Genomic DNA, 17,019 nt, shown 5'->3' with positions numbered 1-17,019 from the left:
TTTAAAGCAATCAATTATCAAACAATTTTGCATTTTTTTTTTCGAATTTTTGTGTAGAGGAAAAAAATTTGAAAATTCTGCTCTTATTGAAATATTCCAACTCAACGTGTCTGCATATTGTTGGGAGATGGACGGACGCAGACGGTTAACAAATAAACGCGAAGCCCATCAAAAAACTGTAAACAAACCGACATCTGCATAGACAAGCTTGATTACCTCTCCATTGAGCAGAGAGCGTCGTCCGAAAAGAAAAATGAGAGAGAAAAAACACGCTTCCTATTATTACCAAAAAATGAATCGCGCAGTGCATGGAGTTGCCGTCGATTCGGAGATTACGGATGCAGAATGATGCTGCAGCCGTTCCAAAAAGGAATAAACAACATGCGACGTGAATAATCACCAAAACACACAAAGAGAGCAAAATGACCTCCCATGTGGAAGGAAAAAAATATGCAACAAAAAGAAAAGTATGATGTATCGATCGGATCAAAATATAAACACGTGGCTGTGGAAATAAAAAAAAATTGTCCAGTCGAAGAAGAAGATGAAGACGAAGCCTCCCCCGTGCAGATTGAAGGAATCGTCTCGCATGATGATGATCATCAGTGGAGCAACCGTTCGTTTTTTCTTAATGCACACAACACGCCGAGTACAATTTATATCCTCCCCTTTTTTTCAGTATATTTTTTATGCCCTCGGGCCTCTCCCCCTTCGCGCGCGAGGAGCTGCTGCCGAACATTCATGCTGCAGACGCAGGGGCTTTTTTAACTTTTATTTTTTTATTCATCGTGCATTGAAAAGAAGCGGTAGCGGCGGCGCAGGCAGGGAGAAGTGGAAGGTCGGCCGAGCAAGCATCCCCGCCACCGGCTCAGTCGCTCGCCAGCCGCGGTCTCGCGCGCACTCCGACCCGAGAGCAAACGCCCGAGCAAATGTTCGTGGAGGTGTTGACGGCCGCTGCCCTGCACTCGAAGATGGACGCCGGCGCCCTCGACTTCCGCCCGCACCTGCCGCACCTCGAGTACCTGCAGCCCGCGCAGCCCGGCGACGCCGACGAGGTCATGGTGCCCGGCGGCTACCACCACCTCGTCGCCCTCCACCACCAGCACCTCCAGCAGCTCCACCACCAGCAGCAGCAACAACAACAACAACAGCAACAACAAAGTGCCGCCCTCATCAAGGACGAGTTCGGCGCCTCCGAGCAGGCCTCGCCGCCCTCGAGCGGCGTCCTCAGCGGGGGCGGCGGCAGCACCCACTCGAGGGCCTCCACGCCCGCCACCAACCCCCACCAGCAACCGGCCTCCCCCGTCCAGTCGCCGCCCCAACAGTCCGTCCGAGAGCCAAAGGTACCGTCCCTACGAATTATTCAAAAACTTCAACAAAAAACTGGTCCAGCCAAAAAAATTTGCCAAATTTTTTTGTAAACCATATAATTATTCTTAACATTCCTTGTTCACTGATTTTGTTTGTCCAGTTTAATTGATAAGAACGTGATTTGATCGGGCCAATTTTGAGGATAAAAAATATTTTGAAAATTCCCATAAATTTAAAAAATTCAGTTCTTCCTATGAATTAAATTTTCTTGGAATGCTAAAATGTATAGAGAGAAAATTTTTTGCATCTTCTTTTAAATAATTGAAATGAGGAATTCTTGTAGACAATTTTTATTCTAAACTTTTTTGTCCGTTTATGTTTGAAGTTCGCTTTGATTTAAAATAAGTTACATCCTTGAAACCAGAATATTTATGGCTCAATTTATTTGCAAGAGGAAAAATTCTCCTTTCGAACGTCTTTTTCACGTGACGACTCGGACTTCTTCTTGAATTTGCAAATATAATCGTCGTATACAGTTTTGCCTAAACTGGATTAATTGCCGCTGAAAAGGCCGAAAATATTCTCTTATCGCGGCCGCGGCGGAGTCTGCGTCTGGACCATTTTCCACTTGTTGCGAATCACATGATTTGAACGACAAACCAGTTTTCGCGCTCTCTAGCATTCTCTTCACTTCCTCAACCCATGACTTTCAAACCAAAATTTTAATACAAATCCTTCGAGAGAGAAAAAATCGTCTATTCATCTCCGCGTGCGTGTTTGTTTTCCTTTGTCCTCACCACATGGCCAACAAAAAAAACTCAATTTTACTAAACCATTCGAGTTCATAATATTTTACGATCGCAAATTGCCTTTGGTCAGCGTGTTAAAAAGCGACGAGGTCAAACATCGAAATAAATCTTTTTTTCCAAGTTTTGACACCCCCTGCAGCCGCGCGGACAATTGAGTCTTTTTTTTCCAAAGAATACGTCGGCGCACATTCAGACATCTGCGAGAATATCTGTGACAACAACAACTAACAAATGTATTAGCCGATTCAAAGGAATCGAATCCGTTTAAGCTTGTTTAGAAATTGTATTTCATAATGCCTGCTTTTCTATAAGAAATTTTATTCCGAAGGGAAAAAATGAAATGTTTATTTTATTAAACCGCTCGAAATACTTTTTAATTTGGTTATTGTTAAACGAATGAAAGAAAAAGTAATTTTTTTTTATTCATCTCAACCCTCTGCAGTGAAAGGGTCCATAATCAAGTGCACTCTCGGCAAGTATCAAAAACTTCCTCGTTAGGGGAGAGAAAATTATGCTAGAATGCATTGGACAAAAACTCATTTAAATTTTTTATTCTCGTTCGGAAGAAGATTTTGACTGCGTGTGTTGACAGACGCATAAAATATCACAACACGTGTATGGTGGATTGATTTTTTTCGTCTCATTTTTTATCGCGATGTCACTTTAATAGTGCGAGATGTAATCCTTTTTGATTAATTCACGTTTTGCGCGTTTTGTTTGAGTTTTGAGAGACAAATGACGTCAGCCGAATCATTGCGTCATTTAATATTTCTCTAGCAAACGTTCCCTGAAGGACTGTTGAAAGAATGGTATTTTTGAAAAAGGGAGGAAAGGAAGTGGAGATTTCACGCGTTTGGAATTTGCTGCGGATTAGTTATGCGCGCGTGAATTGAATCTTCAATTTGCATGGGGCGAAGGAAACGCTTTGGGGCTCTCGCCACCAGGAAATGGTTTTTATATTTTCTTTCCCTCTAAAACTTCCCTCCGAGCCATGCATTCTTGTTTAATGCACCCAATTTATTTCCAATATCAAATCTTTTGAAATAAAAATTACAAAAGAAAAGAGGAAAAATTAAAACTACATAAAAAATGAATTGAATTCGTGATCAAATATGTTAATTTAATACATTTTAAAAATCTTCTCCACGTGTTGAAATATTACACGTGGAAAAAGCAAGTCTGTGTTTCAAAAATGAAATATGGAGCACGTCCAGAATCAGACGCACAGGAAAAGGCCACGCCGGCGGGAAGTGCACTCGTGAATTTTCACATTAATTGTGTTTTGTGTTTCAGCAAAAACACTTTGCAACGCGTTCCTCTCAATGAAATAAAAAAAATTTAAAAATTTAAAATGTAAAAAATGAAATGATAAATATGATCCTAAAAAGTCTTGCGTTAAAAAAAACTATAGGGATTTGTCTCTTTTCGAATGAAAATTAAATTACAGGAAATTATGAAAAATTGAAAATGGAATTGAGAAAATTCAATTTATTTAATAAAAAATCGCATAAATTCATTGACTAAATATTTTGCTTTCATTAATTTCTGCTATTTTTCAAATTAAAATGAAATATTTCAATTTTATTTGTAATTTCCTCCCTCTTATTGTTTGACACACAAAATCCCTGATGAGGTCAGTTGTCGTTTTATCTTTTTAATTTTTCGTGAAATTCGTCTCGAGTAAAAGCATTTTTCAGTTTCATAAAATGCTATAAAATGCATGTATAAATTTGTGTTGGTTGTGGTGTTGGAACGAGATTGGATTTGCTGATATAATTGTTGGCGCACACCCCGCGCTCCAGTGGTAATTACGTGTAAATCCTGTGCTGCACTCGACTTTGTGTTGCATCCACGGCGGCGGCGGCGGCGGCAAAAGACGAATTCTCTGCTCTTGGCCGCAGATTTTATCTCGGCCGCGCCGACCGGAATTTGGAAAAAGCTGCGCTGGCCAGTCCTGCACTTTTGCCCGCGCGCGCGACACTCGCGCGTGCTGCACGCGAATTTGACGATCAAAATGGCAACAATTTTGCTCCATTACATTCTAATTAAGTCGTAATAATGCGCAGTAAAATATACCTCATGAGTGCAGAGTTGGAAAGCCCTGCTGGAATTATATAAATTAATGTCGCAGGTAAATTTAAAACTCAATTCAAATATTCTCTGTTCAAATTATTTTGAATTATCATTTTTCATTTTTAAAAGAAAATAGTTTTGAAAATCTGTTTTAAACAATATTATTTGGTGCTTTTGTTTCAGTGCAAAAGACAATTTTAAACCCAATGTTGACTTTTGCGATGACTTTTTGATGACCTTTCGTAGAAAGTCTTTAAATAAGTACATAAATTATGCTTCAAAATTGTTTTAATATTATTCAGAGAAAGCGTTTAGATCAGAATAAGCTTTTCAAATTAATTAATTAATATAAATTTTGTGGTTTGTGCAGAAACACAAATAAAAAAAATTAAAATTTGAAAAAGACAAATATTCTTTTGAAATAAAATTATTGATTTTTTTTATATTTGCCAATTTTTGATCAAATTTTGTTGCGTTGAAAGAATGTTCTTTTCAATGTACCATAATAATTACAAACAATTAAAGGTTTTTATTAATTTAAGAGAATAAATTTTATTCTAACGCAATTTTAGTTATATTAGTACGTCTCACTCTGGAGTGACAAATTGCCGCGGTCTTTTGGCTTTTCTCGAACAAGGAAATATCAGCAAGAGACGTGCTTGTCCTGCTTTCATATCAATCCAACAAAGGCTATTTTTATCATCGGCGTTTATCAAAAGTCTTATTGTGTCGAAAATGTTCACTCAAAGTTGAGTGAACATTGGCGTTTTCGGCCGAGTGGCCGCAGCCAGAATTGCACTTTCGTATGCGATGCAACCGAGACATGCTTTACGATTTCATGTGCACATGGCTGCGTGCACAATGTAAACAGCAGCACAAGATTTTTCGCGCGCTGCACTTCAGCGCACGTTGCTCGCGACGACGAACAGGAAACACGTTCGAAAATCACAGCGCGACACACACGAAAATCCGTCGTCAAAACCGCAAAGTTTTCTAATGTGCATCAAGTGCGCAACTCGTAATGAGCAAAAAAACTAGGCCAATCAGAAAGGATGAAAAAATATAACAAGCGTCTGTCGAAAAAAATTCAAATCAACAAATTTTTTATTTTAATCATCGAAATAAAAATAATTACAATTTAAGAAAATTATTTTCTATTTATATTTGAATTTCCTGTTGGGGATTTTTTCGACTTAATTTTGTAGGCTGAGGCATGTTTTTTTAATTTTTTTTAAAAGTCTGCTCTGCCAAATGAATTGAAGAGCTAAAAATAAGCGTGCGTAATTAGACGGCTTGAAAATGTTGGAAAAATCTTGCACGATAATTAATTATTCAAAGAATCACGCGCGTGTGATTTTTTTCCCCACTGGCGCGCGTTTCATTTATTTTTTCCAGAAAGATGTGCAAGTCATTAGAGCAAACATAATTTAAAGAGCGAAATGAAATATCACTGTTTAAAATGGAATGGTCGATTTTACGTATCTGTGGTGCAAACTATTGTTCTGGCGTATGCCGTAAAAGTACGTCTCTTCTCAAGAAGGGATTTTACCTGAGCGCCCGCACTTTTCCGCCTCCCCTCCCGTAGATGCATTTTACGGATTTGTTACAGAAAATTTCTCCCTTCGCACAGAATATTACGTACTGTGTCCGTATTTTTGTTTTACTTCTTTCATACGTAATTTTATGGTAGTTTTACAGAAAATCACAAAATTTATTTTTGCTATAAATGGCTACTTTTATTTAAAATAAATTAGTAATCACGGATTTACAGAGAACTCACATGAAGTAAAAATTAATATTGAGGTAGATGAAACTCTTGACGTAGTCTTTATCAGATATTCCTTTTCGATTCGTATCTTGCGTTGATGAAAACACTGTCTGAAAAATAAAAATAAATTTTTTTTAGCAAACATTGATGAGAAATCTCTGTATAAAATACCTTTTGCGCATTGCGAACAGAACTTCCATTGACGAGGGACTAGTTTATTCCAAAAGTGCTCACTTCAAATCCAATCTAAAAAAATAATAATAATAATAATAATGTGCATAAATTTTAGCTGTGCGTAATTTTTTGATATTAAATAAACGTATTTTCTTGAAATAAAAATGATGAATCCAAACTTACATTTTTAAAGTACTCGCGGAGGCCTCCAACTGGAAATACAGCGGCTTCGCTCCAAAATATTCCTAATTTTAGGAGATGTTGTGCCCGATGCAGCAGATGCAGCAAAGAGGAGTTCTCTTTGTGGCGAAAGACGCTTAACTGATTGCAGCCGAGGCGCGAGGGTTGAATTTTGTCAGTTGCTGGCGTGGGTGATGACGTTTTCAGCCTCTCTCCCTATTCTCTCCTGAGCTTTCCTCCCCTAACATACATGCACTCAGGTAAAAGTCCGAAAGTGAGACGTAAAATTACGGATCTGTTACAGAGACTTGCGCTACATCCCAAATACGTAAAATCGCATATCAATTTCATCCGTAAAAGTATTTTACGACGCAAAGTACAGAAAATTACGTCTGTCCGTACTATTTTTACTTCGTTTCTGCCGTGACACGGACGTAATTTTCCGATTTTTTTTGACAGTGATCAGTCGACGGCGGCGGCGGCTCCGTATTCAAATTAATACGCGCAGATGTGGCCGAAAAAAGACTGGCCCAGAGACGCGCATTTGTTTGTCGCGGCGCGGCGGCGGCACAAAAAATTGGATACAGACTGATGGTGTGGATGAAGCTCATTTCCTTTCAGAAATTTTTTACTCTCCATTCAGCATCATTGGAATTAACCGAGAGAGAGAAACAAGGGGAGCCGGCGAGTTTTTTTCCCTTTCGAATGAGACGTTTTATTTTTGGACCAAGAAACCCTAAATGTTGAGCGCAGAGAGTAGCGGTGACTCGCAGGAAACTTTGAACAACTCTTTGTTGACACTCTCTTTATATTAATATTCTTCTTCTTCTTCTCCGAGCCGTCGCCACAACTTAAGTTTTATTGAGCTTAACAAATTTATCGCGCAGAATGGGATTTTATTTTGAGGCGAAACAGCCTTCCTGGCATTTCCGCTCAAACGAGCCTTCTTTAATTCAACGCGATTGCGGACTCACTTGATTCCTTTTAATGATTTCTCCACGTCTAATTACTTTGTTTACTATAAAAGAAGAGCAAGGCTTGAAAATGCTCCTCTTGTTGAATTGTTTATTGTTTAATTAGATCTGTTGAAAGTTTTAACCCGCAATTCTTAACATTAATTTCAATGGTTTTATAACTCAATTTAAGAAATAAATAAGAATGTAATTAGTTTTAATTATATGAGTCGATATGGAATACAAAAATTTGCATTTTTTTTTTAAAAATTAAAAAAAAATGGAAAACTTATCAATTGTGGTGATTTTTTTAGTAGTCAATTTTTTATTTTTAATTAGATCTTTTGAAAATTTTTTAGAGGAATTCTTACATTATAAATTGCAATGTTTTTACAACTTAGAATACGAATTAATTTTAATTGGTTTTAACTATATTTAGTCGATTATGAATATGAATTTTTTATAGATTTTTTACTAATTTGAAAACTTATCAATTTCGGTTCATTTTTAGTTGAATTTTTAATGTTTAATTAGATCTCTTGACGGTTTTAAGGATAAACTTTACATAACTTTCAATGGTTTTACAACTCTATTTAAGAAATAAACAAGAATGTAATTATGAGTAAATTTTGATTTGGGAACTTTTCAGTTTTGTGGTAAATTCATAATTAATTTGAAACTTATCAAATACTTTTAGTTGAATTTTTTATGTTTAATTACATCTGTTGAAAGTTTTTAACAGCAATTCTTACATTAATTTAAATGCTTTTAAAACTTGCTCAAAGAAATGAGTAAATAAGAATTAAATTTAACTAATATTTATTACTTTTATATATGCAAGTCAATTTTGAGAACAAAAATTTTCAGTTTATTTAAGGAAATGTAACACTTGTGGTTAATTTTTAGTTGAATTTTTAATGTTTCATTAGACCTGTTGAGAGATTTTAAAGACTAATGTTAAATTAATTTCAATGATTTTGATACTCTGTTGAATATATAAATAAGAATGGAATTAATTATATTCTATTCTTTAAATTTTATGAGTCAATTTTGGATACAAAAATGTGCAGTTTTTGAACGTTAAAATTATTTTGAAAAATACATTGTGCTTAATTTTAATACAATGTAAATAAAATTAATTCTAAAATTAATTTTCTTCTCATGGAGCTTGTACATGCTCCATAAAAAGATTCATTTTGAATTAATTAAAAAGCGCAAGGCTGGAAACACTAATTTTGAGCAATATTGAAGAGAGCTCTGAGTATTTCCCCATTTGGATTTCCGGACTCTCTTTATTTCTATAGAGCATTATTATTTGTAAAAGGAGACAAGGTCGTCATTCACTCTCAACTGCAACTTTTGTATATCTTTCCACTTTATTATGCTGAACGTGCTGCGCCTAATTGTTTTATAATTGCATTAACACTCTCTCTGCGTCGAATGCGTGCAACACAATGAGCTTCTTTTCTTACAAATTATATATCAAACTCATTAACTGCAGCTGAATAATATTAAAACATATGCGATGATGATTTTCCAAAAGCCGCGAAAAGAATTAAACTAATTTTGAATATGAAAAACTAAAAAAATTCAATTATACAAAATTGTTACGAGCTGCCGGGTAATTATTTTGCTATCTTCACTCACCTGAAGCATAAAAGTAAGAAAGAAATAATTATATCGCCCCTTGCTGTGCTCGTAATGGCAATTAAATTATGCGCCTTTGTGCGCCGCAAATGTAATAATTTATGCATGCATTATTCTCAACCGTAATTTCAATTTCTGCGAACGTAATTGCTCTCTAGATTTCATCTTTTTTGCATAATGACCGATCACGAGTCATTAATATTTTGCAACCGATTTGTGTGTGTGTGTTTGTCAATAAAACCCTTTTTTGTGTTGCAGGGACGAGGACGGAAGCGAGCCAAGTTTTACAACAATCGCGATGGCAATCTGTGGCCCATTGATGGTTCAGGAGAGGTGAGTGTGCCAAAAAGCAAAAAATTTAGAGTTTTGAGGATTATTTTTGGCTCCCGAAAGACACGCGCGCTTCTAATTTCTAATCCGTTTCGGGAACGTGAAAATTTTTATGAAATTTTTTTCAGTTATATATGAATCATTTATTCATAATTGCCTTTTTGAAGACTCTGCTTTTAATTGAGAATTTGAATAATGAGTGCAATATTCAAAATTTAATTGGGTATTCAATTTTATGACCGGACGTCTAATTAGGATGATTGAAAGGCGTTGAAATCGCAGGCAAAATTTTAATTTTTTTGAACCAAAATGTGCGACGGAGTGTGACGCGAAATTATAGATTTATTTTGAGTCTGGCGAAAAACGTAAAAACGTCAGTGCAATTTGCACGGCCCGCGTTGACGAATGTGTTTTTTTTTTCGTGCTTTCGCCGAACGTCCTCTAACGCACAAGCAAAGGGGGCAGTAAAATCATAACTGGAGCAAATCAAGCCATTAACAAAATCGTAAAACGCGCGCGCTCAGAAAATTTAAGAAGTCATTTCGGCCGCGCTCCTTTTTTGCGCTCAACCTTCACCGCAGTCATAATAAGACCTTTACAGTACGATTAAATAACGCGAAAGGCTGCTGCCCCCCCCCCCCACCCCACCCCTCTAGGCTAAAATCTACACACAACAGGTAGCAAGGCTAAGTCTAATGTATTCCCACCTCTCACCGCTCGCTCGCTCGCTCGGCCCCTGCAACTTTTGGAATATACAAAAAAAAAATCTCGCTATTCATTGTGCGCCGCGTCTCAAGTGCGAATAACTCAAGTCAACACCACGTTTTTATTTATTTATTTATTTCCATTCATAGCAATAATAAGAAAGAGATGCTGAGTTGTGTGGGCGGACTATTATTATTTCCGTAACCTTTGCCACAATCAAAAGAACCTCTGACAAAAAAGCCCCAGCTGGCGGCCGCGGATCTAAACCTCTTCTTTTTTTTTAATAAAATTATTTCGAACGTTTCACTTCAACGGTTAATTTGCGTGCTAATTAATCGAGTGTACATTTTTTTCTCCTTCGCTTGGAGGAAAGAAAAAATACTGCAATTTCGCCTGAGGATGATTGATTCAGCCGCGCTCGTTTTTGTCCGACTAATGTCTCGTGCGGGCAAAAATCCTGCAGCTTTCGTCGGCAGTGATAAATTAGTTTCAAATTAATTTTTCTCCTTTTAATTAATCAATACGTACGCCAAGGAGAACGATTTGCAAATTAGCATTCACTTTTTTGCTCTCGGTGTTCAAATTGGATGACGAATTGCAAATTCACAGTTTGTTTGAGAGATTAAAATTGAGAGTTTATTTTCAATTTTAAATTAAAATATTTCTTAAAATTCTAACCAAAATATCAAATTTTATTATATTTTTACTGAATAGAAGTACTTTTATTAACCAATTCATCAAATTTTATCTTCAAATTTATTATGTGGTTTGCTTTTAGGCCAAAATGTCATGAACGTAAATTAAGGAGAGATATAATTTACAATCGTTATGGCTTAATTACCGATTTTTAAGTCTGGCGCATCTGCTATTTTTTTGCCTTTTTAGCTTCTTGAACTTTGCGCGCGTACGTTCGATTTCATGGCTCGTGAATAAATAATTTAAGCAGCAACAGGTGACCGGCTCGGCCTGCGCAGAACTGGTACTTATCTCGGCTCAGCATCCTAAATTTTATCTCCGCGCGTGTAACGGCAAAATAATAAATTTGCATTTGACTCTCTGCTGTGCCGTCCTATTGAAGCAAAGAGGGCAATAAATCTCTCTCTCCGCCGAAATAAGATGAAAGAGATTTAATAAACGCAGAATTCGGGCGAACTGCGCGATTTCCGGACCTGCTTTGTTGACTCAGAAATAATCAGCAGCCGCGAATACAATAATGAGCGCGGCCCGACCGGCCCTGGGCGAGTTGGGCTTTTTCTTCACTGCGCGGCCAGCCAGGGCAACTTGTTAACCTGTAATTTATTCACCTCGTGAGCAACTTAAAACTTGCGCTGGACACGCTGATGCAGGAGAAAGGTGCGCTCGATCACCTCTTTCTATCTTATTCAAATAAAAATAAATTCTCGGAAACTAACTTTGCACAAAAATTCGAAAGGCGAAATTTCTGCCGAGATCATTATCTCTCCATCAGTCCAAGAATGTCAGAGAGAGAGAGGAATGTTTTATTTCTAAATCTCGATAGAAAAGATAAGTTTTTATTCCATAACAGTTCTTATAACAAATTATTAAAATTTAAAATTTACAATTGAAAAACTCATTATGTTTTGACTGTTAAATAAAATTTCTCTTATTTTCCTTAAAACTTCGGTTTTATTTTGTTCTAGCTGATGAAATTAATGCAAATCCGGGCGAATAAATTTGTCACGAGAGCGAATATATCAATTGCCAAGAAAAGGCCAAGGAACATCTTCTCGTACTCGTCCTTTTGCGCGCAAATTCTATTCGAGTATAGCCGAATTTTCTCTCTTTGCTCTTTCTTTCTCCTGCTGGCACCGAACAAAAGGAATGTCCTGGTGTGCGATCGAGCTGAGCAACCGAAAGAAAACCAGTCTTTCTTTTTCTCTCTCTCTGCAACTCGCTTCCCTTGGACCATTGCCTTGCTCCGAGGCACACGTGGTCGATTCGCCCTGCGTTGCCAATTTACGCGTTGACCACTCTTTCGGGACCCTGAGCAGGTCACGGAACAATTATTTCAAAGGAACTGACCTGAATTCGTCTCAAATCCTCTGACACGTCTTGCCAGGGTGACAAATCTCGGTATTGTGTGTCAAACGAGATGAAAAGAAGCAAAACATATAAAGACGGAGGTGCGAGAATAATGAAATCAAATTCCAGCCGATTTGATCTCGACGCGAATGAAGAGAAAAATCGTAGCCCTCGGGCCGGCGTGACCTTGCCTCGGTATTATTATTATTATTTGAATTCGGTTGCGTGCTCGCGACCATAAGGGCGTTTTTATACTTTTCTCTCTTTCAAACCAAACTAGATTTGCAGGCGCGTCGAAAAAATGAAGAAGCTGAATTCGGAGAAATCAAAACGAAATAAATCATCAGGGCATTTTGAAAAATGAATAAGCCTGAGTAATTGTCGATCGACGCAGGGCCCGAAAGGGTTCGCTCGGAGAATAAAAGACGCTCATCAACTTTGTAATAACAAAGAGGCAAGAAAGAAAAGTTGGTCCGCGCCCAACCTTCTCTCCCAATACCTGAAACGTACCCTGATTCAGGGAGATAGATTACCTGGCGAGACCTTTTTCTGATCATCAACGAGGGGAGGCTTTCGTGATTTTATTTTATTTTGTGTACCGACCCGAAGCGAACGCGCACCCATCGCAGAGCTGCAGGGATGAATGCAACGACGAGAAAGACAGATTTCATCTCTCGCTCCTTTTACAGAGCGTGCATGTTTTTGGGGAAATTTTATTGTACCTCCTCCACCCTGCGAGTGAGGAGATGCGGGAGCGGCCTCGTTTTTTTTATTAAGGAATTTATTGTATGAAAAATGATGCCAAGTAGCGGCGTCGATCGTTTGCTTTCAAAAAGCACACGTACGAGGGGGCGAAAATTTTCATTTTAATACTTGTTGATTGACAATATTATTAGGTTGAAAGTTTCTTATTAATTTATAAAACTAATTTTAATGGTGCCAATTTTGAGAACACAATTATTTTAGAAAATACAAATAAAAAAACAGTGATAAATTTCAAAAATTCTGTTTTTCTAAATAATTTAATTTTTTTACTATTAAAAATCAATGCAAATCATGATCAAAATTAGCTCATTCAGTATCTATAAACATTAATCCTACATAAATGGAAATTTCCTCACAAATTGATCAAACCCGTTTTATGTCGCGCCCAACATTTATTACACACAAAAGCATCCAAGTCCCAATTATATAATTGAAGTTAATCACCAAACCACGAGTTCGGAGCTCATCATGACGCCTCTTTTGCTGCAATTAATAGCGCGTAAAAAATCGAGTCGCGAGAGAAGAGATTTTATTAAAAATGCATTACAAAAATATCACCGCATCATCAAAACTGATTAGCATGTGCTGCAATTTTAACAAGTGAACATGCAATTTAGAAGTGACAAAGCTGAAAAAGCTTTCAGGGTTAATCTTGAGCAAATTTCGTCATGTGCGGCTGCGTTGAGCGCCGGTGGGAGTGAAAAATCACGACGTTTCAATCTGGTAACAATGAAATTACCGCGTGTCTTGTCAGAAAAGCAGGAGAGACGTGTGTGGCCCGCGAGCACTATTTATAAATAAAATATGCCTCGGAAAATACATAAACGCGCGGCTACCGTATTCGCGCCTATTGAGATGCACGCTTTTGAATTATATAAATAATTCATTTCCTTCGTAGCGTTTATTACCAATATTTCCGTTTAAAAACGCCTCAATTTCTTAAACCGTGACTCAGGTTATGGTTTTGAGAATCATTTTTTTTACTTTGCTCATAAAAAATGTAATTAACCAAGCGTTAAATAATCTCCTTCCGCGCCAACGCGAGCAAAAAGTGCGCATTTATCATTTTCGTTATATTTTTTATCATACAAAGAAAAAAAAATCCCGCAGCTTCTGAAAGTTTAGCTTCTATACACGCATCTTTGGCTAGAGAGTAAATTGATACTTTGACCGAGCCTGCTGTTGAAATATCTTTTGGTTTTACGGCCGCGCTAACCCTTTTTTGAACCAGATTTATATATAATTTAATACGGACCGAATGCAGCTGCAGACAAGCAATAAATTTTATATGGTGTTGGAACAATAAATGGTCAACTCACGGTCGGATTAATAAAAAAAAAAAATAAGACCGCATTCGGATGCATTTCACTTAATAATAATAATAAATCCGAATGCTCAGCGAAGGATCAAATTTTCTCCAGCACTTAAAATAAACGCGTCATAATTGTTTTAATGAAACTATTAACAATGCAGACTTGTAATAGATCCTAATGTAATATGCAATTACACACTCGATTAAATAAGCTGTGCGCATTAATGAGATGCACTTTGCCGCCGCGAGTGAAGCACAACAAGTGCCATTTTATTTATTATCACATTACACGACTCCCGGTCTCATAAGTGAACCAGTTTAACATGAAATTACAAATATGAATTTATATACTTTGGATTTATGAGAATTGACAAGGCTTGAAATGTGAAGCAATAATCCGGTAGCCTCTGTGGTAATTACGATTTTTTGTGTGCGAAACGCGCATCAAGCTTAAAACTTTTTTCGCCGCAGGGCTCAATCGTAAATAACAATAGAGCGGCTAATAATGATGTGCGCTGCTTTTCTCTGCGCGCCGCGCTGATTTGACTTTTCTTCGGCGTCGTAATTAAGAACGAGAGACGCTTTTCACTCCATCAAATTCGGCTCAGGAGCTGCACTTCATGATATACGCACAGACAAATTAAATAAAGCCACTCCATTATGAATCTTTTGTAAAAGTATCGAAAATTGCTTAGGCTTTCTAACTAAAATCATCTTTTTAAATTGGAAAACGGGAAAATCTCAATTAAAAATGTATATTTGAAGCTAAAATTGAATTAACTTTTTAATTATAATGTACTTTTTGATGAATTGAGGACGAAAAAAGATAATTTTTTTTAATTCGTTAAAAATTAATTTAAAATTTTAATATTTCCCTCTTTAATTTTAAATCCAAACTACAGATTCAGTTACATAAAATCCTCTAAAAAATAAAAAATAATTTAATTTTAATATACAACTTTGCTAGCAAATTTTCATTCCTCGTTTTGTGAATTGAGGAAAAAAAGACGTTTTTCACCTTGAAACGAAGCAAATCGCTGCTCGCGGGTGAATCACGCAATAATGAGATTTTCCGTCTTACAAACCCATATCCATTTCCTCCTCCTCCTACTCTTCTTGTCGACCACACAATTTTTATTCAGCATTGCCACGACTGGCAGCAGCAATATTTGATTATATTGTTCATTGATGCGAGAAATAAATAAATCCGTCGATGGGAGCTGAAATTTTTCTGCCGCGCGCGCAGGTGAGAAAAAAAAGAGGATTTTCATATAGTAATAATCATACCAAAGTCGCTCATCATCTACAATCAGAACCACAAAACCGCAGTGGAGACGGAAATTTGATAACTTTTTTAAGAAGCACTCGCGCGCTCGAATGTCAAACGCGAATGAAAAAAAAATCATTATATTTTCTCTGGTTAGAAAATTTATAACTAGCTTGATCGATTGTGTGTTGATTTTCGTTCAACTGCAGCCGCGCGGTATAGAAAATTTGGTAAGCGGCGGCGCAGGTGACCTGTCTGTCCACCTAGAGAAAGTTGCCGAGCGTGTTTAAAAAATGAAAAAGAACGGCCGCGGGCGAAACTTTTGTTTCGCCTTTGTGTCTATTAAGGCTCTTTCTTGGCACGGCCAAAAAACTGCCGACGTAAATATTTCAGCGGACAATTGGCTCAGACTAGATGTTTTGCTCTTCTATGAATAAATTTCACAATAGCGAACAGGAAGAAAGAGAAAAGATCTCGCGACCTTGGCTTTTCTTCTATTCATTATTTGTTGGGTTTGTCCGCGACTTCTTTTGCAAATAAATATCGACGTGAATCATTTGTTGGAAGTTGCGCGAGCGTTCAAATTCCCAGCAGCGCCTCCGCTTCGATCGATGCACTCTCGAGTCAGATGCAGAGATTTGAACGCGCGGGGTTTTCCTTCATAATCTGGCGCGTAATTACACCGCAAGGGTGACATTGAGCTGTGTGTGTGCGCAAAGTGATATCATCTGTGCCGTGCCCAAGAGTGCGTAGGGAACGCGGCACTTGCGTGCGGTACTTTCAACAGAGAGAATAAGAAAACGGTTTTGCATGTTTCAATTTTTTAACTATAGGCCTTGCATGCGCCCCGTGTTTATAATTTTGCGATTATCGTTATACATTTCACTTCGCGTGTCTCGAAAAAATCGCGTGGAAAATGCGCCGAGACGGCGGTCGGGGCAATAACAATCTTATATAATACATCGTTTTGACGCCGCGCACACAGATTTGAATGAAACACGAAAATTCAGCGGAAAGGCGAGAGGAAAGGCTCGTTTTATATGATTCAGACGGAAACATCTCTCACGAAAGCTTGTATATTATTATATGGACGGTCAGGTCACGTGGGCACGAGAGAAATAATTGCTAAATTGGTCGTTACAACGAGACGATTGGATAATTATCGTGTATAATTATTCGTGCTGAGATGATTGCTTCTTAAATAGTATACGCACATTTTCTCACTCAAAACATTTGATTATATTTCATTTGGGAAAAATAGGCAAATATATCGACGAGATGGAAATACACAAAATAACAGTCACGAAATTCACTTTAATTTTTTGCAAACGGTTCAAAATTGAAGGAAATTAATTAAAATAGCGTTTCTTTGATGGGTTTTCATAATAAATTTCTTCACAATTCCTAAAAACCAAACTATAGTCCAAGAATATTTGCACAGATTTAGATACAAAAAAGTTTTTGCAGTCTGATCAGATTCTGATGAACTTGTTATAGTCGTTTCGCTCTAAGAACATCCCACATTCATAGTCATTTGTTTGTTCGCGCTCAAGTCGCCACCTGCAGAAAAGGATAGGAAAGGGGCGGGGCGTAAGAAACAAATGAATCGTGTTGTTCTAGAGCGAAACGACTTTTCATACAATAGCTGTCAAGAAATTGCATAAAGCACCAGAAATGGGCTG

General features: G+C 37.3%; 1 protein-coding gene across 13 annotated transcripts in view; it reads left to right on the top strand.

Annotated features, from left to right (window-relative positions):
* LOC132196263 (zinc finger protein rotund-like) overlaps positions 1 to 17,019 on the top strand; it is a 128,716-nt gene that overhangs the window by 108,367 nt on the left and 3,330 nt on the right. For 12 of the 13 annotated variants that reach the window (XM_059618790.1, XM_059618784.1, XM_059618788.1 and 9 more), the window contains one exon: positions 9,174 to 9,248. In XM_059618790.1, coding sequence (XP_059474773.1) covers positions 9,174 to 9,248 — 75 coding nt within the window. Of the gene's footprint in view, positions 1 to 888; positions 1,344 to 9,173; positions 9,249 to 17,019 lie in introns of those variants that run through there. The other variant, XM_059618796.1, reaches the window with a different exon arrangement.

Source organism: Neocloeon triangulifer, unplaced genomic scaffold, assembly GCF_031216515.1.
Source record: "Neocloeon triangulifer isolate White Clay Creek 2 clone unplaced genomic scaffold, ASM3121651v1 ptg000011l, whole genome shotgun sequence".
NCBI lineage: Eukaryota > Metazoa > Arthropoda > Insecta > Ephemeroptera > Baetidae > Neocloeon > Neocloeon triangulifer.
Note: the sequence above shows the minus strand (reverse complement) of the source record. Positions and strands in the feature narration are given on the sequence as shown.